The 20,639-nt window shown below is 38.4% G+C and overlaps 1 protein-coding gene and 5 long non-coding RNA genes across 16 annotated transcripts; 3 read left to right on the top strand and 3 right to left on the bottom strand.

Annotated features, from left to right (window-relative positions):
- Positions 1 to 279: 279 nt before the first annotated feature.
- LOC124200278 lies at positions 280 to 2,037 on the top strand. Of its 4 annotated transcripts, XR_006877238.1 has the most exons (5): positions 280 to 1,064; positions 1,131 to 1,360; positions 1,424 to 1,552; positions 1,614 to 1,707; positions 1,780 to 2,037. It is a non-coding gene; the product is annotated as an uncharacterized LOC124200278 (long non-coding RNA). The 4 variants fall into 4 exon arrangements; XR_006877239.1 differs by having other exon boundaries at positions 1,424 to 1,707; XR_006877236.1 differs by having other exon boundaries at positions 280 to 833; positions 924 to 1,064; positions 1,424 to 2,037.
- Positions 2,038 to 6,266: 4,229 nt separating this feature from the next.
- Positions 6,267 to 7,827, bottom strand: LOC124200279 (transforming growth factor-beta-induced protein ig-h3-like). Its single transcript, XM_046596456.1, has 6 exons — positions 7,680 to 7,827; positions 7,478 to 7,580; positions 7,146 to 7,399; positions 6,885 to 7,074; positions 6,596 to 6,805; positions 6,267 to 6,520 (listed from the first exon to the last, which is right to left on the bottom strand). Exons 1-6 carry the CDS (start codon positions 7,782 to 7,784, stop codon positions 6,372 to 6,374), a joined length of 1,011 nt encoding a protein of 336 aa, XP_046452412.1. The 5' UTR covers positions 7,785 to 7,827; the 3' UTR covers positions 6,267 to 6,371.
- Positions 7,828 to 8,490: 663 nt separating this feature from the next.
- On the top strand, positions 8,491 to 12,394 carry LOC124200280. Of its 3 annotated transcripts, none has more exons than XR_006877240.1 (8): positions 8,491 to 9,325; positions 9,423 to 9,595; positions 9,658 to 10,635; positions 10,697 to 10,850; positions 10,917 to 11,103; positions 11,170 to 11,342; positions 11,402 to 11,487; positions 12,091 to 12,388. It is a non-coding gene; the product is annotated as an uncharacterized LOC124200280 (long non-coding RNA). The 3 variants fall into 3 exon arrangements; XR_006877242.1 differs by having other exon boundaries at positions 8,492 to 9,325; positions 9,648 to 10,635; positions 12,091 to 12,365; XR_006877241.1 differs by lacking the exon at positions 11,402 to 11,487 and having other exon boundaries at positions 12,091 to 12,394.
- LOC124200281 lies at positions 12,343 to 13,486 on the bottom strand. 3 transcript variants are annotated; one of them, XR_006877243.1, is made up of 4 exons: positions 13,359 to 13,486; positions 13,197 to 13,297; positions 12,937 to 13,129; positions 12,343 to 12,870 (listed from the first exon to the last, which is right to left on the bottom strand). It is a non-coding gene; the product is annotated as an uncharacterized LOC124200281 (long non-coding RNA). The 3 variants fall into 3 exon arrangements; XR_006877245.1 differs by having other exon boundaries at positions 13,197 to 13,291; positions 13,359 to 13,473; XR_006877244.1 differs by having other exon boundaries at positions 12,957 to 13,129; positions 13,197 to 13,454.
- A 257-nt stretch (positions 13,487 to 13,743) lies between these two features.
- On the top strand, positions 13,744 to 14,377 carry LOC124200282. The gene is made up of 3 exons (XR_006877246.1): positions 13,744 to 13,912; positions 13,972 to 14,080; positions 14,141 to 14,377. It is a non-coding gene; the product is annotated as an uncharacterized LOC124200282 (long non-coding RNA).
- Positions 14,378 to 15,774: 1,397 nt separating this feature from the next.
- LOC124200285 lies at positions 15,775 to 20,444 on the bottom strand. Of its 4 annotated transcripts, XR_006877248.1 has the most exons (8): positions 19,423 to 20,443; positions 19,143 to 19,272; positions 18,288 to 18,981; positions 17,625 to 18,151; positions 17,304 to 17,510; positions 16,358 to 17,231; positions 16,010 to 16,093; positions 15,775 to 15,926 (listed from the first exon to the last, which is right to left on the bottom strand). It is a non-coding gene; the product is annotated as an uncharacterized LOC124200285 (long non-coding RNA). The 4 variants fall into 4 exon arrangements; XR_006877250.1 differs by lacking the exons at positions 15,775 to 15,926; positions 16,010 to 16,093 and having other exon boundaries at positions 16,146 to 17,231; positions 18,275 to 18,981; positions 19,699 to 20,444; XR_006877249.1 differs by lacking the exons at positions 15,775 to 15,926; positions 16,010 to 16,093 and having other exon boundaries at positions 16,146 to 17,231; positions 18,275 to 18,964; positions 19,423 to 20,444.
- Between the last annotated feature and the right edge of the window lie 195 nt (positions 20,445 to 20,639).

Here is a 20,639-nt window from a genome sequence, read left to right on the forward strand (position 1 = left end):
TTCTCGTGCTCCCTGCCAACAACTACAGCACGGTAATTTGCGGTCTAACATTAGTAGACTGTTCTCACCTGGGCTTTGTTCTTCGGTTTATTTTATTTCATTTTCAAATTATTTTGACATTCATTGTTATTTTTAATTTTTCTTCTCAATTCCTGATAGAGTTCATTATTAACTTTTTCCATATTTTCAGGGCGCGCTGCCTTACAGAAGCGAATAATGACATTGCTTATATAATTGAACATTTTACGCCTGGGTTCCTACTGGTTAAATTCCATTTAATCCCTGAGAGATTTTTAAAATTCTTATTTTAAAAAGCCGAAGGCTTACCGCCTTTTAAGGGTGAGAGATTTGAAGAAACAAAAGTTCCGACAGCGCTCCAAATAGTCTTAACTGTGAGAGGTCCCTGGGGAATTGGGGCAATTCGTGATTGGTCGAAGTGGTTTTCGGGACCGTGACACGTTCGTGCTGCTCCGATCGCGACGCGACTAATCCCATTCGATGTAGAATGACTTTTAACACAGGTAATGACTAAATTTTTTAAGTATTAACGAAATTAACGAGAGATTGGGAGCAAAAAGGGGAAAAAAAGGGGAAACTTCTAAAATATAGGAAAAAAATGTCTTCTAAAATTAGAGGATGCAACCACCTCTAATTGAAAGATGAACCTATCATTTAACGGAAAAGACTAAATTTGCATTACGTTATTTGTGGTTCGCGAGATATTTGACCAAGAAAAAGACACACAGATTGACTTTTAGTTGATTGTGTGCTGACTAGCAGACGACGTTAATTTGCAACAGCCAGTCTGCTTGTGGAATGTGGCATGGCCTACTGTGGGTATTTTAATTTGATCGTTTGAATGTTTGTGATTGATTTCATCTTGTGAAGCACTATGTTTATATTTCAAATTTTAACTATTGCAGCATTATAATAAGGAAAGAAAAACATACCTCTTGTGTCACAACTGATGGTTCCTTTACCTATCAAATCTGTACCACATTGACAGATGGTTCACATGTAGGTGCTGAATCAACTGGAAAACGTTCAAAAAAAGGGAATTGAGAGTATGTGTTCATTTTTTTCACTTATCTTTCTGTGTGATGAACACTAATCAACAAAATAATTTGCAGATTACATTTATCATCAGACATACCTCCATTTCAGAAAATTTTATCGTTAAGATGACAAGTTGGGAATTGATTTACTGTTTACATGTCACCTTAAGTGATATCATTGCATACCAGACTTTATTCGGATGCAAAACAAATTTCCCTCATTTAAAAGGCATGCATGATTTAATGGTTGAAATTTTGTAACGAAGAAAAAAGAAAGCTGCAGCTGTGGAAAATAGAATTGACAGGTTGTATTGATTATTAATTAATCTTTCTGTATGATGAAAACTAAACCACAAAATTATTTGCAGATTACATTCATCATCAGACGCATTTCAGTTTCAGAAAGTTTTGTCTTGAAGATGGCAAAAGTTGCCAGTCGATTTACATGTCACCTTAAGTGATGTCATAGCAGGAGCTTGTCATTTAGAATTTAGATAGTTTGTTACCATACTTTATTTGACATGATTGTTTTAGACATTCATTTTGGTTTTTTTTCAGGCATACTTCTATTTCAGAAAGTTGCCAGAAAAGTTGCCAGTCAATTTACATAATACCCTAAGTGATATCATAACAGGAGCTTGTCATTTAGATAGTTTGTTTCCATAATTTATTTCACATGATTGTTTATAGAGTAATTTCATTTTGGTTGTTTTTATATTTGTAGGTACTCTAAAGCAAGAGCCTTGACAAGCAAAATTGTATTTCATTCTGGCCCAACAAATAGTGGGAAAACATATCATGTTCATGAATGGTTTTTTAATTCAAATAAGAAGTTTATTGTAATCCTTTAATTTCTTTATTAAAAATCAGAAGTTTATTGTGGTCCCTTAAAACTTTTGACATCTAAGTAATAAAATTAAGGAAATGAGTGCGGTGTCCAATGTGATTTACTATTTGGAGAATAAAGACATTTTCATGCTAATATTACTGATTAATCACCTTCTTCCCATGTATCCTGCACTATTTAAATAGTTCCAGTGAACCATTCATAAGAATAAATATGTATAATTTGCCCATATAATAAAATTATTTATTCAACCGCCTGATTATGATATTGTTGATGAAAACTTGAATTTTCATAGGCTGCTGTTATTGATGCAATTCAGATATCAAGGGACCCTTTAAACGGGTCAAATTTCAGTTCAATTTTGCGAGACCACGGGCACACGAACAACTAGCGTCATATAGTATAGTCGTATCAGAAAAATTTTTGACCCACCCTAATTTGAAAGACAAAAGACGGAGATTTTATTCCACACAAGAGGTGCAACAGTGAGAGTATAAGATGACGAACAGAGAAAACAATACGAAAACTTAATTTTTAAATTTCCTAATCAAGAAAAAAAACGAAAGGAGACTTATAAAATCTCGAAGGTGCCACAGAGGGGCTTGATTTAAATAGTTCACTAGATCCAATTTTTAACATTTTCTTTGGCATGGGAAGATACATTAAAAAATTGGGATATCGCTACCAAGGGTTACATCCGAAAGGGGAGACATCCGAAAGCTCGCGTGGAAGAAGGGCAAACCAATGAATCTTTTCACCGATCATCCGGCAACGGGAGAGCATCTCATTAGAGCATGGAACACGAACGGAACTTGTTTTTTTTTTTTTGGGGGGGGGGGGAAATACCCAGGCATGTTTATTACATTGTTACTCAAACTAGGATCAAGTCAACGAGTGGGCTAACATGACTGGTTTCCTTTGTGCGCTCGGAGGCGTTTGTCTACAGCCACGCTCTCCCCGACCGATTTTATTTTCGACGTCAACCCCTTCAGGCGGAGTAATTGATCGGAAATCAAACGTAAATTCTTTAAAGCTCACAACTAATTTAAGCGATGTTGATTAACTCTTCTTTTTAATGCAGCTTGTGGCGAACAATTTAAGTCAGATGCGAAGATAATAATCAGCACTGCTCGGTAACTTTCATTCGTGGGACACCTTCTGCCGTTCAGCGGCTGTTGTTGTGCGTCAACGAAAAATTCGGTACTCAAATCCAGAAACATTTCAAGGAACTAGTAGGCCACGAAATGGCACCTGCTCTGTAGACTACCCTATCCTCTTTGACCAAATTAAGGCACTCGTGGAAAAGTTTTTTTATCACACTGGTCATAGGTTGTATTAACAAATCACACACGCAGTTCACCGAGCACGTCATTTTTATCACGAAGAATGTGTTAGAAAACAGTAATAACAAGAACGACACACCTGGAGAGCATTTGAGTGTAACCAGTAGCCTATTGAAGGAATGATCTTGGGAATGATGCTTGCAATTGTCCGGTGAGATTTCGTAATTCGCCGGATTACACATGAAAACTGATGGCAAGGGACCATTCTTTTCAAATATTGACAAATTCTGTTTACATAAATCTGGTAATCCACATGTGGGAGTCAATCATTCCTGGTGCAGCAATTTAGTATGTCAGAGATAGCCTACGACATTACAGAGAATTCAAAATTTCAAACTCTGAAATCGGTTACAATTTCAGGAAGATTGTGTACCGTGGGCACGGTATTTTTGCAACGTTTGGCTACCTAAAGAGGAACGCAGATTTCTTTAGGATTGCAGAAAATAATTAGTGGAAAAGTTTTTTGTGATAGAGTAATTGGAGACTGCGTTATTTTGCCAAGACCGATTTTCGCGAGATTTTCGTTCATAGTTTCCCCTCTGAATAGGCCTACCTTCGTTTTCGTTTATGACTTCGTTTTCGATATTCCGCTGCATTCTTTTTATTACGATAACGAAGTTCGTGTGTCTCCCCATTACTATCACATTTTGTAATACAAACACTTTCATTAAAAAATTTTTATTTTTATTTCGTTTAAAACTAATAAGATCTTTTCTACGAAAACGAGACTTTTGAAACTGAAAAATCCTGAATACTATACTTCTAGGATAATATGTAGGATTTCAGAAAGAATAGCGTATTTAGGGATTAACATATAGGATTCGCTATACTTTGCATGCCGTTCTTATCCTGTCTTTTATGTCTGTTAGCTGTACTGTACCAATCCATCCATTCGGCATTCGATGTTTTAAAATTCGCGCAACCTAATCGGAAACTTTATACATCTCCTACATCTAGCGGTAAAGAATGAAACCCCACCGCAGATTTTATTATAGCCGTGCTAGTGTCGCAATATTTTTTCCCGTTCTAGTTTCGTCGCTTAAATATGGACGTTCTAGTGTCGGGTGGGCGTTCTAGTGACGCATTCAAAATACATCTAGTGACAAAGAATCATTCCATAAGTTCTAATGTCGCAAAAACCGTTCTACTGTCGCAGAGGTTTCCGTCCTATTGTCGTTACTAAAATGTGGACGTTCTAGTGCCGCAGCGGAATTTAGAGGTTTTTCCGTCCTAATGTCGTGGCTAAAATATGGACGTTCTAGTGTCGGAAGGGCGTTCTAGTGTCGCGTTCTAGTGACGCATTCGATTAGTCCTTGTGGTTATTAGTCCCAATGTCGCTATCCCTTGGAAACGAATTGGCCATCTAGGAGCCATTTCGGAAACTAAGTTTGGAATAATGTCGAAAATTGAGCTTTAGAAAAAAAACTGGCAACACTGCTTTATTTTTTCACAAAAGTTCGTCTGCACTCTGAATCACGAAAAGTCGAAAAGGTTTACGTGATTGTTTTGTTCAATGCCGAGCCAACTTATAAAGTTTGATTTATGGTTCTATTACGGTACGTGATTCAATATATAAATTTCGGTCTTTCTTATTCTATTTTCGATTTTAAAACCCGGTAGAATCTATTGCAACGAAATCTTTCGTTGCACTAACTAGCCATTTTGGCTATTGCAACGAAATCTTTCGTTGCACTTACTAGCCATTTTAGCTATTGCAACGAAATCTTTCGTTGCACTAACTACAGATATTGACTATTGCAACGAAAGATTTATTTTTTAAACTTAAGAAGAAGAAGGAAACCATTATATTAAATAAAAAAAAAAATTCTTTTTTTTACGAAATTCGACTTAAACTGTCATTCTGTGAAATTGTTCGACTTCGACTGTGGCGCTGATTTGAAAATTTTTTTTACATATTTTTTTGTAATATGTGTCAATTTTAGGTTGTGATAGGTTTATCAAGTAACCATGAAGTAACCTTCTTTTCGACATTGTCTCAGTGTGTTGCTATAATTTATATTTCTGATGGTGCTAAAAAGTTGTACCCTTTAGGTTACCATCAAATTTTAATCTAAAATAATTAAATAACATTTGACGTTTTCTATTTTCAAAATTGGGGAGATGTTATCACAGTCTGACCTCAGTGGACTACCATCACCAGTTACTAAATGAAGTTTACTTTCATCATGACAGGGAAATGTAGAATGGGGAAGTGTTGAATCTTTGAGTTTGAGCCGACCGACAAATCGACAAGAGCTAGCTTTTTCCCTCCTGCTTCCCAGTGCTTGCCAAAGTTCGTTTGCCGGCTTAAATTCACGACGACCTTAAAAACTTCCAGGTTAGCAGGGGAGGGGGGAAATCCAGCTGTAAAGAATCAAGGGAAAGATGGAACCAACGACGCTTCCCCATTCTAAGTTACTCTGCCTTATTTAATGATGAAAGTATAATGAATTTATGTACAGGAGTAGGCTAATAGTGGTACACTGTTGAGTGTCTTCCAAATCTGCATAAGTCTGCCTAGTAATTGAAAAACATAGAATGTCGAAAGTTAAAAATTAAAATTGGATGGTAACCCTTTAAGAGTACAAGTTGTTAGAAATGAAGGTTACTTGATGGTTACTCGATAAATCTATCACAGCATAAAAAATTGAAGCATAATATAAAAAAAATAAATTATGTAAAAAAAATATTTAAAAAAATCAATCAGCGCCACAGTCGAAGCATGAAGGAGGAATGGGTCGAAGCGGCACAGCATGACAGAAGTCAAATTTCGTAAAAAAAAAAATTGTTTTTCGATTTAATATGATGGTTTCCTTCTTCTATTTAAAAAACAAAATCTTTCGTTGCAATAGCTAAAATGGCTAGTAAGTGCAACGAAAGATTTCGTTGCAATAGCCAAAATGGCTAGTTAGTGCAACGAAAGATTTCGTTGCAATAGATTCTACCTTAAAACCCTTTGTAAGTGAAGACTACGTTGCGTATTTGAAAATAGCATATCAAAATTTCATACCGAGCTATAGATAAGAGGAAATAATTATATTAATTTCGTCATACCACTGTTACATAGCACCAAATTTAGCACAATGGAAACAGCACTTGATATAGATATTTTGCATTCGTGTTTTCTTAGTAGTGATCTTGTTTGTTGTCAGCATAATAGGTATCAGTCATACCCTCGTTGGTTGTCAGAATGACTTCATCAATGGCATGGATAACTCCTTGGGAAGATGAAAGGTCAGCCTTAACAACGTTGGCACCACCAAACGTGATGCCGCCTACACGTTCGAATCAGAAAAATGTGTTACAATCGAACAAAAAAGCATTACATCATTTTGCGACTTATTTCTTACCGGGAGATACAACAACGTCGACGGTACCGCCAGAAAAGACTGGGATGGGACCAGTTGTGAGTCCTCGGCTGTAGAAAGTTCCGGAAACCCAGTGATTATTAATCACTCTCCATAAAAATTCGTTTGGATGGGTAAAATAGTAGCCGATCAAGTCGCGTGGAAGGCGTCTGAAAGCATCGTCGGTTGGTGCAAACAGCGTAAAAGGGCCGGCTAAAATCACGAATTAAATAAAACAAATATTCATACATTGACAAGAGAGGCAGTTGTTGGTAGTAAAAAATAAAATTACTTGTTTCTCTAGCGACAAAGCCGACATCGACAAAAGCACCCAACAGAATTGTAAAGTTTCCGTTGCGTTTCAAAACCTCAAAGAACGAGTTCAGAGGCGGAGGAAGTTCAAGAACTCTGTCGATCACGTAAATAACACCGTTACTTGCTTTCAAAGTTTTCAATCTCAGAGCTCCGTTGATGGTTAAAATCTAATTTTTAAATTCCAATTGACATTCATTTTTTTCGAAGCCGAGTTACATATTATCTGGATGCAGCTTACCTCTCCATTTTGACCGTATCTGTTGTAACGGATGGGCTCATTTGGAGCGCCCGTCGCTTGGCTAGTTCTCAGAAAATTTCCCTCAATTCTAATAGCAGAAATCCTTTGTGGACTTAACGCATTCGTGTGATACGTTATTAATTCCTTGAGTTTTTGAGGATTTTCGAAATAGGAATTCAACTTCATTGGACCCAAGGCGGCAAACGCTTCGTTTGTTGGTGCAAAAAGTGGAATTCCTGGTGGAAATATTACTCCTAAAAATGTAGATTTGAATATTGAGTTACCGTATAATCTTAAATGCTTAAAAAACTGGAATGTTCAACTTTTCTTACCAGGCAGTCCAGGCCCAAGAAGAGTTTCCGCTACACCAGTTTTGATCGCCAAGTCGAGAAATGTTGTTAGGCCGTTTTCTTCCAGAACTTCAAGAATGTTTCCCTGAAATGAAGCAGATTGCAGAAGTTCTAATATACCATTTCATCAGAATTAAATTTAGTGTTGATTAAGTTAAATATTGAGATTATCTACTATACTTACAAGAATAGCTGGGTATTCTGGAGTACTCTTCTCCTCATACGACGAACTATACGCCAAAGTGGCAGTTATAAAGAAGAAGACTAAAAAATGTATAAGAGACTTCATTTTGGGTAAACTTTTCCGCTGATCCTACTCGATTCAAACTGATGTCATTGCGGGAAAAAAAGGCACTTTTATACCTTATTTTCACGGTTGCTATTGATAAATGCTCGATTACAAATATTCTATTAAAAGAATATTCAAATTCATTGACGTGTTAATTGCATGACATTGCGTAACGTAAGTACACTCAGTCCGTTTGTTGAGTCAAAGCATGGGTATGGAGAGAAATCTCCATAATGGATTAATGGATCCATGGATCTCTCCATACACCATACCCATTTACCCATGGTCAAAGTAAGACATGAATGGTGATAATGGTGCTCTTTCGTCTTTCAAATGGTTACACCTTTCGGCGGCTATTTTTAAACTCAAACATCAAATGGGAATGGCCATGAATTATGTCTTCATTAAAGAATTTGGGTTGCAAAAAATAGTAGAAAGCGGGCATAGACATCCCTAGTTTCTGCTTCTGGTCAATCACGAATGAGACGAAAGTAAGTTTAAGATGTAGCTCGTATAATACGATATAATTGTCCTTTTTTAATATTAACTAAAGAAATCAGTGCGTCACTTTCTATGGCAAGATTTTAGTGCCTTAATGTTAATGTTGAGTGTTGACACTTGACACAATTTCGGACCAATTTCAGCGCTGCTATCATCTAGTGGAGGGAGAAATAAGGTTCCAGAGAATTTTGTGAGCTTCGTCAATTGGCAACACTGCTTCTCAGTTTTCGCGGAAGTTCGTCTGCATCTACAGTAAGTTTTTGTTCAAATTATAATTCACTCACAATGTCGGTCACGTCACCCAGTTGTCTCGAAAGTCGAAGCATAGTCGAAGCGTCATGTAAACTACAACACGTTGAGGATGCTATCACTATCAGCAAAGTTTCAATCATTAAATAGTGTGATTATAGTGAGCAGTTTATAAACGAGTCCGATCACGCAAACGTTTTGTTCTATTCTCGATTGCCTAACCTGTGTTACTAACGCCACTAGTGTGAATCAGCCCATGTGCTCAGATCACAGAGTGGAGATGAGGATTTGATGTTTCAATCTCCTTGCTGAAAAAATGTGTGCTGCAAGAAGTTTTTGTTCTGCATGGTTTTATTAATTCAAAATTATCTCACCGCTTAGCTACAATGCCACATAAGCAAGTCTTTAACTTTTCAAGTAGAGTGTGACTGTTGAAGATATCTCTGCTTGTGAAGAATGCAGCAATGTAGAAAAATTACTTAAAGAAGTAAACTCAAACATTCAGTGACAGCAGCACCTACCTACATGAACTGCCTTACACAGCATTTGCCTGCAATAAGAAGATTTCCAATCTCCAGCCTACACGGGAATTGGCTCGGGTTATGATTACACATCAAACAATAAAATATCAGTGTCGAAGAAAATCCAGTGAGAAGAACATCAACATTGGTGTACAATAAGTTTTTGCATATGTGTTCAAGGTTTGATGGAGGAAAAGATTGGTTGGTCTTGATCTTTTTTTTCAACATCTTCTACCACCAATCTCTTGCAACGAACAACAAGATAATTGAGTAAGACTTTAGCAACACATGATATTGATATTGTGCTTTTTTCTTGTTAAGTAAACTTTTCTGTATATTTAATGAAATTTCTTGTTTCTCTTTTCAGACTGATTTTGGTGATGAAACGCTTGCAATGTAGAACTGTAATGCTGTAGTTGAACATTGCTTGCAGCTTTGGCCAGAACAGAATTTGAAAAACCCCTCTATCACGAGCTATACTGTCTGAGTTAGGTGGGTAACAGTAGTGTGGGTACACTACTGTTGACAAACGAGCCTAAGGTGCAGTCAATTAAATTGTCTTTATTTTTCATTAATAAAAGTTAATAATTAGTTATATTAAGGCAATCACAAATCCTATCTGTAACTCGACGAACAAGGTGCTAGATAGAAATTTCAAAGAAGGACAAAATGGAAACTGAATTGTGGAACTTGTGAAATAGTGTGGCGTTGATATGGATAGCGAACAGTTACATATTGAATCTGATCCCAAATTAGTGCTAAAAGATACATCCATTACCCGTACACATGTCCAACTCAACATTATTGTGGCGCGCTACGATTATGGTTCTGGTGGAATCACTATCAAGAAGAAAAGCAGTCGAATGCTCCTTTTCCTGCTGCCATCATATTGAAATCGGGCATGGGAGTCCGGTCAAGACGCATGTCAACCAGTACACGAGCAATCCATTTGCGCTCAATTAGAACCTGGCGTCGGAGAAGAGACACTGCAATTTTACTTGTCGTACAAGTTCTCCCTAAGGGGATGTGGCGAGTTTGGCAACCATACCGCCATGCTGCAAACTGTTCGTGCTACGTTGTTCCGGTTTCCTTCCGGATCAGAAGAGAAAGTCATCCGAGTTTTCGAAGCACCTCACAATTTATGTGGAAGTGGCTCACCTCTGGAAGATGTTGAGCGAAGATGAAGTGAATTGCAGTCCGTTTCGTTTCCTCCACTGCCAGCTCAGCTCAGAGCATGTTTGGACGAATCCGGCCAAGGTGGTTGTACTGAATAGCACAACCGAACAAAATTCAGTTCATCTTTTCTTCACTGTCTACTCCATTTGTGAGTTTTGCGTTTCCATAGTACCGGAATACCACCGGGAAACCCTGGAGAAATCGCCTTTCCACGCTGCTCTGCCTCACTTCAACGGCATTTACTTGACTAATTCGATCCTTACTCTGGGCAGTGGGCGGTGGATTGGAAAAAAAGTACGCCTGATTGATTTAGTCGGCTAATTAAGGCAGTTGCCCCCACCCACATCTTTGACAGAATATGGAACTGTAGCTTGATGAACTTCTTTCCATCCTCAAAGAAGCTAGTGTGTATCACTAAAATGGTCTTATTTGTTTTATTTAATTATATTGTCATTTATTTCACAGGTTTTAAGTTGGATTCGAAAGGGAACCCAGATTTTCAAGTGCATAATAGACCGGATTTCAAGCCTTGCACCGTTCCCGCATCTTACAGCGTATGTCAGTATCGATCAGACCACTAGATTCCATGTACCTTGGATTCACCGTGTCTAACCAGGAGGTATCCTTTCATTTCTGTCAGCACAGCTTTAAAACAAAAATCGTTAAAGTCCTTTTGAACCTTTAGGTTGCGTGGTAGGAAATAAGTCCTCCTCAAATACATGGTAATAAATGATTCGTTCTGCATTGCATCTCTCGGACATTTCCGGTTTGCTCCGGATTAGGAGAGAAAGTCATCCGAGTTTTCCAACCACCTCACCATATTCTATAGAACTTTGCCCGGATCTGTCGTGTTGATCAGCCAGTTTCAGAACGTAATACCATTTTTTACCAATTTCCCACATAACTATTCTAACTGTGATTGATGCACGTTGATGCAGTGCAGAGTGCTCCTCAGGGAACTCCTGTTCGAGCCTTACGTATCCATTATTCCTATGGGCCGGCGTATTCTTATCACCAAAGATGGTAAAACATATTTTAATAGTTTTACAGCGGCCAGCGGCTCTTCTGCATCGGAACAGTAGCTGTACGTACCAAAACATCCCAGATAAAAGTAGGTCTTTTTGTGATTGTATGTTTTGGGATTAGTTAAACGTGTGTGTGTCTTATAAGCTACCAACTCCAAGTACCTAATGAAACCATCTCTGGATTCTACTATTCTACATGATGTGTGAAAGGCCTGCTGTCATCTCATTAAGGTATTTCATTATCATTAATAGATAATGATTAATTGGATCATGGGCTTTAAGGAGAACTTGAACAAAACAAGGTTTAATTGGCGAAATTTTGCCTTCTGTTTCAAAAAAGCAAGTTTAGTCATCAGCACGCGTGGTCACATTTAGCGAGTAAAGTAGTAATCGATCGCACTTGCTACCATAATTCTCCACAAACCATTATTCTTTAATAACATTTGTCTTCAGTAAGCTCTCTAAGTTTGAATACTTAGATTTACTTAGGTAATTAATGTTTGCTATAAGCCTCTAAAACTGATTTATTTCTCGTTTGTGATATTAAATCACTTAACTGCTCTCGATTTCATTAAACTATAATTTCAAGTTTAGTTTTACTCAATCTTGGCAACGGTATCTGAATTTTCCCAGTTGGTTTTCTGTAACAAAAGTATACCTGAAAATGTATTTAATTTTTTTTCTTTGATAGGGTTAGTTAGCCAGGTTAAGTTTTAAGCTGTTTGCTGTTGCAGAAAAATTTTGTCTTGCTAACTGATTAAGTTGAGGATAACTGCTGTCTTTCTCACATGTACAACAACTTGTTTTTGCTTAATATAGCATTTTATTTCATAGGTTTTCCAATTGTTGGGTTGATGTTTACGCGATGCCTAAAATTGCCTATGGTGTTGCAGTCCAATTGGCTGATGCTGTTTCCTGCCTGTCACCTGGTTTAAGGAGTACTTGAACAAAACAGAATTCACGTTGCTGGTTATTTTCAGTTTTTTTTTTCTGTGTTCTCTCAGTCATTTTGCAAGTGGTATGATTGAAATGTTTTTTGTTTGTTTTTTTTGCGTTAAGTGTTTTTTAAGTTTTTCTAAGTGGTACTTGGAATGGGAAATGATTATATTACACATGAAATATATTACATTCAGACATTTTCGATTTAAAACCATCATCAAATTTTAATTGAAAGGTTAGTAGGTACAAAATCAAATTTACAGCGATTACAGACCGGCCGTAACTTAAGTTACTCTTGCAATTGCAATCATTCGGGGAGAGCTTTGTTTGACTCCGACCAAGGAGATTATTTGACCAGTGAAGAAGAGAGAAGAGTGTGAGTCCAGGCTTTCTAGGGAGTGATTAGTCAGTTACACTCATCAGGTTATGAGCTTTCCAAGTAGTCGCCGTTCGATCAGAGCCCTCTTCATCCTGGTTATCACAGCGAGTGAGTGACCACCGGCGGGCGTTGGTTATTCTTATTGCTTATTGGTTAGTTATAGGGAAATGGGACCACACAAAAGAAGGGAGCACAGATATGCACTTGTAATTTATCTATAGTATGTCTACACAAATTATCAGTCTTCAATTCCAGTAATCTCTTGTCGGCTTCCAAAATAGAGGAGAGGGATTAACCTGAAAGGAGAGTATATTTAATTATTTAGATATAATTGTCAAACCATATTGTAGTGACAGCAATACCTCAAAGCTATCAATCTTACATTGTCCTCCTAAATTATGATCACCACAAAATCTTGAGAGGCAGTATTTTCTTGCTGTTTTGCCGCAAAATAGATAGCAGCAAAGTATTGGATCTGGCATTCTGGCAAAGGCGTCAATATCTTGAAGATTTACAAAATCTTGACAGGGAAAAGTTCATGTGAAAATTATAAACCTTAAAGAACACAGTTAATTAAGATAAATTTTGGAAAAATAACTACCTTGCAACAGAAATTGTTTACCTTCAGAAGACATAGCTTGCGAGCTTGCATTATTGGATTAGACAATTTTATTTCTAGCATTCGAGCAAGCACCTAGTTGGCCTTCAGCCCTTCACCTGAAACTTAAACATTTAGTCAAGAATGCAGTAAGAATCATTAGCTAAGGATTGTGTTATCTATTACTTAAAAACAGTTAACTCATTATCCGATCTCCGTTGTTTAACTTTTTAATTTGTTTTGGAGGAACTTTTGAAAGTTACGACGTGTAATGTCACATGTATGTGCGACTGCGATTGTGCAACTAACATAAGATTCAAAACTCATTACTAGATGTCGCCACTGTCGTTCTTGTTGTTTCTGTCATGAAACGAGGCGAAATGGGCGAAACAAAATTGTTGCTAGTTATACTTATATTCCTGTGATTTCAAATACCAAATTGAACTTCGTATCTTATGTAGGTTTATCTTCACCTAATTTCCTTATTTTCATATTATAGCAACTTATTTCTTCTAATTTTAGATGCATAGCTAACTGTCAGTCATCCCAACAAGTTGACTTAAGTGCTCAGTCACTTTCCATCCATTAGATCCTCATGCTGTCAAAAGCCTAAAACTCATGTTTGAAGCACACATATAGTGGTATACAAATGTGCGGAGATAAGGTATTTTCCCATTACTGCTACCACAAAAACCACACTACGCCAAATGCCTTGCTACATCATCACCCATATGATAAAGGTAAGCATCAATATCACCTATCACCACACTATTGCAATTTTTCATAACACTTTCTTTAGCATCAGGAAATTTATCCCAGCCGAGGAGTAATGCAGTTGGTTGCTGTAATTCCAATATTACGGTTTTTCATCGTGAACATTTCATTGTGCTTCTTACTTCTTAGAAACAGTAAAGATTGATATGCTTTTTAATTTTTATATTTTTAATATTTAATATTTTTTTTTACAGGCCATGCAATATCCCCATGGACATCCTTGAGCCAATGCTGGATTTGTCCATGACAGAAGAGAGATTCCCACAAACGTTCTGAACTCCATCCTTATCTTCAAGACTCATCCAGCTTCACTACTTCAGTGCTTCTTATGCTGCTAGTCCTGCTACACAACTTTTCTTGCTTCACTGGCGAGTTGGATCACTTCAGTTACTGTCACACACCTGCAGTCACTCACCATGTGATTATGGCCAGGTACCGGACAATTGACTTATTTTCGTAGATTATCTACTAGTAATCTATTTGCGTTAACCTCTCTGTCTGTGTAATAATTCAAAAATAAGGCCCTTCATGCGCGCTAAAGAAGTGTTACTTAGACTTAGAAGTGTTTCTTTTTTCTAACGCTAGATGGCTTACGATCATTTTTAGCTGTCAAAACAGTCAGTTTTAGTTACTTTGCAAATCTCTTTAAACATTTATCGGCAGCTGTTGTTTTTAAATTTTTTAGTGGAAACTGACGATAACTATTCCGCCAACAAAGCTCACTTGTTAAATTTTCGATATTTGCTTTTTTTTTTTACTTCCGGTTTAATCATTTCAGTCAGTAGTTCAGTAAATATTCATTCGAGGAGCAAAAGAACCACATATTCGTGATCCTCGTCAAATTTGTGGTAAAGTTCATGTTTTGTTTTTTACGTATTCGTACTTCCGGTTTCGAAAATTTTCCTGAACTATAGTTCAGGAAAATTCTCGATTTTGGCCAAATTTTGGATTTCGTTTAAATCACAGCTAATCGACCCCAAATTTCATGGAGATCACGAATATTTGGTTTATTCCGTCGGCAGCTCAATGGTTTAGGCGCTATGGCTTACTTCCGGTATACTTCCGGAATTTGTTTATAAAACTAGCAAGTGAGCTTTGTTCTGTGTACAGTTCTGGATGTTGAATGCTAAATTTTTAAGCAAAATTTTAAGCGCCTGTAAAGTTTTCAGCAAAAAAAACAGATCAATGTATCTTTATGTATTATGTAACTTTTATTGGCATTTCACTTAATAACACTTGTTTGTCTTTATTCAGGTAATGCAGAGAAGACGTCGAGAAGATGGAAACCAAAACATCGCCGGTATCTCCAAAATGTCAGCGCGGATTATCATTTGTTGTTGGTAATATGTTTTCGTTTGTGTTAGTTAACCCGTTGGCTGCCACGCCTTTGTTCTCCCCTAGCTCCTTAGCACGGGCCGCGCTGTTCGGTCTCGTGGTTTACATGCCACGGGGTCGGAGAGTTGCACCAGCCCAAGATTCGCCGCAAGGCGCCTGTTAGGCAGTGCACCATAGGGACTTCCCCCTTGTCGATACGGTGATGGATTCTAGAGGCGTGCATTCCATCTTCTCCTGTCACCGTGTCAGCCCGGACTTGTCAGTAATGGCAAGTCCCACTTTGGTCATGGATCCTTCAGACATGGCGCGTAGAGAGTAGAGAACAACCTACGGGTTGTATGGCGTGGCAGCCAACGGGTTAACTTAAGTGTATGTATGTATGTATATGTGTGATTGTAAAAAGTGGAGGAATTGTGGGTGGAGGTGGGAAAATAAAGCAATTCCTTTTCACCTTTTTGTTCATTGTGTTTGAGTAATTTATAACTAAGTAATGTTCAGCAAATAAAACAGTATATTTATCTGACTTTGAAGTTTTACATTCATGCATTAAGACGCTTGGCTATTACTTGTAAAGACATCTCTCTTTCAATAAATTTCTGTGAAGGGGCCAAAATCAATGTCTGCTAACTACTTTGTTACGCCATCCTATATGTAAAAGTACAGAACTGTTGATATTAAACATTTAGAATAAACACTTAACAGTAGCCTACGTTTCTTTCGTGACTTACCCCGAAAAAGAATTTCGTCCAAAGACCAGGATATGTCCGTATGAAGAGCGACTAGAGAAGTAGTTACCTCCAAACTAGAAACATCTGTCACATTGTCAAAAGGTTTAAAGGTAATTAGTGAAGTCTTACAAGATGGTTACCCGCAATAAATATTTATTTTCTCATTAAACATCCTCTATCAAATATCTGTGACTAGCAACTGTTAAAAAATAACCGAAAAATCTGAACACAAATCCCGACACAAATAATCAAATTAAAATTCAGCTCTAGTATTCAGAAGTCTCCCTGTAATCAGCTGCAGAAGCGTAGGTTGAGGTGTAATATATTGATGCCTTAGTAGTGTAATACCTTAGGGCAGAGGAATACTTTGCAACTTCGGAGTATAGGTCGGAGCAGCGTAGGTAGCGGTGTAATACTCGGGAGCGTTGCTGGTGTAATACTTATGAGCCTTAGTTTGGTAGTAGCTTGGAGTAGAGTAATACCTGGGTTCCTCTGTGAACTAAACTGGGACAGCGTACGTGGTTGTGTAATATGATGCTTCTTCTGTGTAGTACGTGGGGGCTTCGGTATTGTTCGTAGATGTAGCATAGGTTGGGGTGTAGTTAAGTGGAGCATCAGTGTAGTATTTCTGTTCACCGTAGAAGGAAGGAGCACCTGTGTAGTAAGTTTGGGCTGCGTAATGCTTGACCGTCTCAGTTGTGGCTGTTTAGATCGGGGCAGAGTAATATTTGGGCACTTCGATGCAGTATTCGACCGTTTGGGTCGAGAAATTAGCTGGAGCCTCGGTGTAGTAGTGTAGTAGCTGGAGCCTCGGTGTAGTAGCTGGAGCCTCGGTGTAGTAGCTGGAGCCTCGGTGTGGTAGCTGGAGCCTCGGTGTAGTAGCTGGTATCACAGTAGTACTTGGGAGCCTCGGTGTAGTAAGATAGGGCAGCATACGTAGTCTTGTAGTACTCCGCTGCCTTGGTGGTGAAGCTCGAAGCAGAGTAATAATTCGGGGCATCGGTGTAGTAGCTCAGGGAAGCGTAAGTTATGGTATCATACTCCGGTGCCTTAGTGGTGTAGAACTTGAGGGCCTCGGTGTAGTAACTGGTCGTTAAAGTTGTTGTTGTGTAGTTAGGCGGCGGCGTTGCGGTTTGGTATCCGCTATACCCAGGAGACATCGGTACACCAGTGGTCGACCCAGCCATACAACGCCCCAACAGCAGCACGACGCTATAGTTAACTAAACAATGAATAAGTTTAAACATTAATATTCAATGGCATATTAACAAATAGAAAAAAATTGGATTCATACAAAACTCAATGCAAAAAACAGGATATTTCCCCATGACTGCGATTTGGTTACACGATGAGGAATGCAGTTGTTGACAAATAGTACCCTGCAATTGTTGCCGTGTCGGAGATGCTCATTTGACTGATTTCTATCCCCCTTTCTCTCTCGTTTAATATGATTTTCCTTCTCTTGATTCTCCTTTCAACTCGAGCCTTACGGCAATTGTACCTGTTGAAAATGATGCAACACTTGTCATTGATATATTTTCAATTATAACTAAATTAACAAATTTATAAATTGTCGGAATTAATATGATACTCCATGTAAAAACAGAATATTTACCCATGATTGCAAATTGGTTACACGATGAGGAATGCAGTGATAGGGTAATGCAGTTGTTGCCGTGTCGGAGATCCTCAGTTGACTGATTTCTACCACCTTTTCTCTCTCCTTTTCTATAATTTCTTTTTTAAACGACTCCTTATACGCATAGTAGTACTTCGGGGCGTTGGTGTAGTAGCTTAGGACAGCCTAGGTTGTAGTGTAGTACTTGGGTGCTTCAGTGTTGTAGTAATTAGGGGCCTCGGTGTAGTAGGCAGGGGCAGCATACGTAGTCGTGCAGTATTCCGGTGCCTTAGTGGTGTAGTACTTGGGAGCCTCGGTGTTGAACTCCGGCTCTTTGATGGTGTAGCTCGGGGCATTATAAGTTGTTCTGGAGCCTTGGTGGTGTACCGGTTGTTGCGTATGTTGTGTAGGAGGCGGCGGCGTTGCGGTTTGGTATCCGCCATACCCAGGAGACATCGGTACACCAGTGGTGAACCCAGCCATCAACAATACAACACCCAACAGCAGCACGACGCCATAGTTAACTAGATAATTAATGAATTTAAACATTAATATTAAATACCATAACATTCAATTTAACTGGCATATTAACAAGTAGATAACTAAGCATTAATACAAAACACCATGTAAAAAACAGAATATATAACCATGATTGCGAACCGGTAACTCGATGAAGAAGGCAGTTGGTCACAGAGAGTGCACTGCACTTGTTGCCGTGTCGGATATCCTCACCCGACTGATATCTATCGCCTTTTTCTCTCTCCTTTTATACGAATTTTTCTCACCATTCCCCTCATAAGCCTTGCGGCTATTGTACTTGCTTGATAATGATGCGACACGCCCCGTTCTCACCCAACCTCTACACCACATGACACATTTTTCGTAATGATCTCCGTGACCTTCGAACGTAAAGGAAAATGTTCTTTCCTTCTGCAAGTTGACGTTGCTGGGGATGGGTCTACAAAAACCAATATCAAAATGAATACCAAATGGTTATGGCTTGCGGCTATGTACTCGCTAGATAACGAAACGATGCAACACGTGTCGTTCTCACCCAACCTCTACACCACTCCATGACACTTTTGCGTACTGATCTCCGTGACCTTCGAGCGGGATGGACATGCAAACTGGCACGTCTTCAGGGTGACTTAGGGGAATTAGGGATCGTTGCGACGCATCTCATCCACCAACACCGTCCTCCTGGCCAGCGTCTACAATCATCAACGACATCGAAATATTCACCAGTGGGCTGGCAGAGACTCAGCTCAAAGGCGCAGTCGTCGGCCCGACCATCGACTGAATCCTGGGCTGGCCCATTAGCCACATTCTGGTTTATTCTGCAAACAGTCCATCACTATACGAATTAAGAAAGTCAAATTTGATGTCAGCTACGTTGTATGTGATGTACTTTCATTTTTGAAAATGGCCTAATATCATTGCTTATAATGTTTAGTGGACTTCTACCCTTAAGTACTTACACACTATCAGATGCTACAATCAGAAAGTTATGCTTACTTGTTATCATAAATCTAATGCCACAGAACTAAAAATGGGCAAAAAAGTTGGAGTTGTTGTCAAAGATGTGAGAGGATGATGAAGCTGAGGATGTGAGTGACATCAGAAACTAGACGATCAGGAATATTTCCTAGAATTTAAAGTACAGTAGGCAATTAATCAAGTTCACAGAGTGATCAAAATAAATGAATAAAGACTACAAGGTACAAAGAACATATTGAAATCTCAAAGTGTAAACTCGGTAGATCGTAATAAAATGGAATATAACGTTGAAATTTACCAACAAACCGTAGCTTTAGAATTAGATTGTTTAAAATTGGATAAACTTGAAACAGAATGGATAAAGGAAGTGATCGACAACGACTTTTTGCAATGTCAAGACATTCCACTGCTTTATGATGAAATTCTGGAAGAATGCCAATCACTTCACGATTTTAAAATCCATTGACAGAAAGCTTTTTTGCTGTGGTTCGAATCAAATAAGGGATCATCTGAGGATAGTTATGGTTTCTACATGCAGCTACAAGACAGGTAGTTCACTGATGCCAGAAAATACCTCCGCTGCTGTCAACATCAACCTTACAAACAACATCTATTTCCTCCGTTGAACATTGAACACATAGGCAAAAATAACTTAAATTGAACACCATTGTTCACGTTCTTCTCACTGGATTTTCTTCAACACTGCTTGATGTGGAACATAAACAAAGCCAATTCCCATGTAGGCTTTTAATTGCAGGTAAATGTTGTGCAAGGCAGTTCACGTAGGTAGATGCTGCTGTCACTGAATGTTTGAGTTCACTTCTTTAAGTACTTTTTCTACATCGCTGCATTCTTCACAAGCAGAGATATCTTCAACAGTCACACCCTACTTGAAAAGTGTAAGACTTGCTTCTGTGGCATTGTAGCTTAGTGGTGAGATAATGTTGACTTGATGAATCCATTTAGAACAAAAGCTTCTTGTAGCACACATTCTTTTTAGCAAGGAAATTGAAAAATCCAATGTGGGTGAAACGATCCATGCCTCATCTCCACTCCTTGCACCAATGTGATCGTGGTGCATGAGCTGTTCCAAACTATTTCTTGATTTGACTACTTTGTTGCAACAACGTTGGGGATAACAGGACTAGTAACACAGGTTAGGAAATCGAGAATAAAAGAAAACGTTTGCGTGAACGGACTCATTCATGCCGCCATGCTCACTGCAATCACACAATTCAATGATTGAAACTTTGCAATACTATGCTGATAGTGATAACAGCCTCAACGTGTTGTAGTTTAACACAAGCGTTACGCTTTCGAGACAACTGCGTGACCGTGATATGACTTTAACTTTTAGTCTTTTACCTTTTACTGCAGACGAACTTCCGTGAAAACTGAAAAGCGGTGTTGCCAATTGACACAAATTTTTTGACAAAACAATTGAAGCTCACAAAATTCTCTGAAACCTTATTTCTCCCTCCACTAGATGACAGCAGCGCTGAAAATAGTCCTAAT

Source organism: Daphnia pulex, chromosome 8, assembly GCF_021134715.1.
Source record: "Daphnia pulex isolate KAP4 chromosome 8, ASM2113471v1".
NCBI lineage: Eukaryota > Metazoa > Arthropoda > Branchiopoda > Diplostraca > Daphniidae > Daphnia > Daphnia pulex.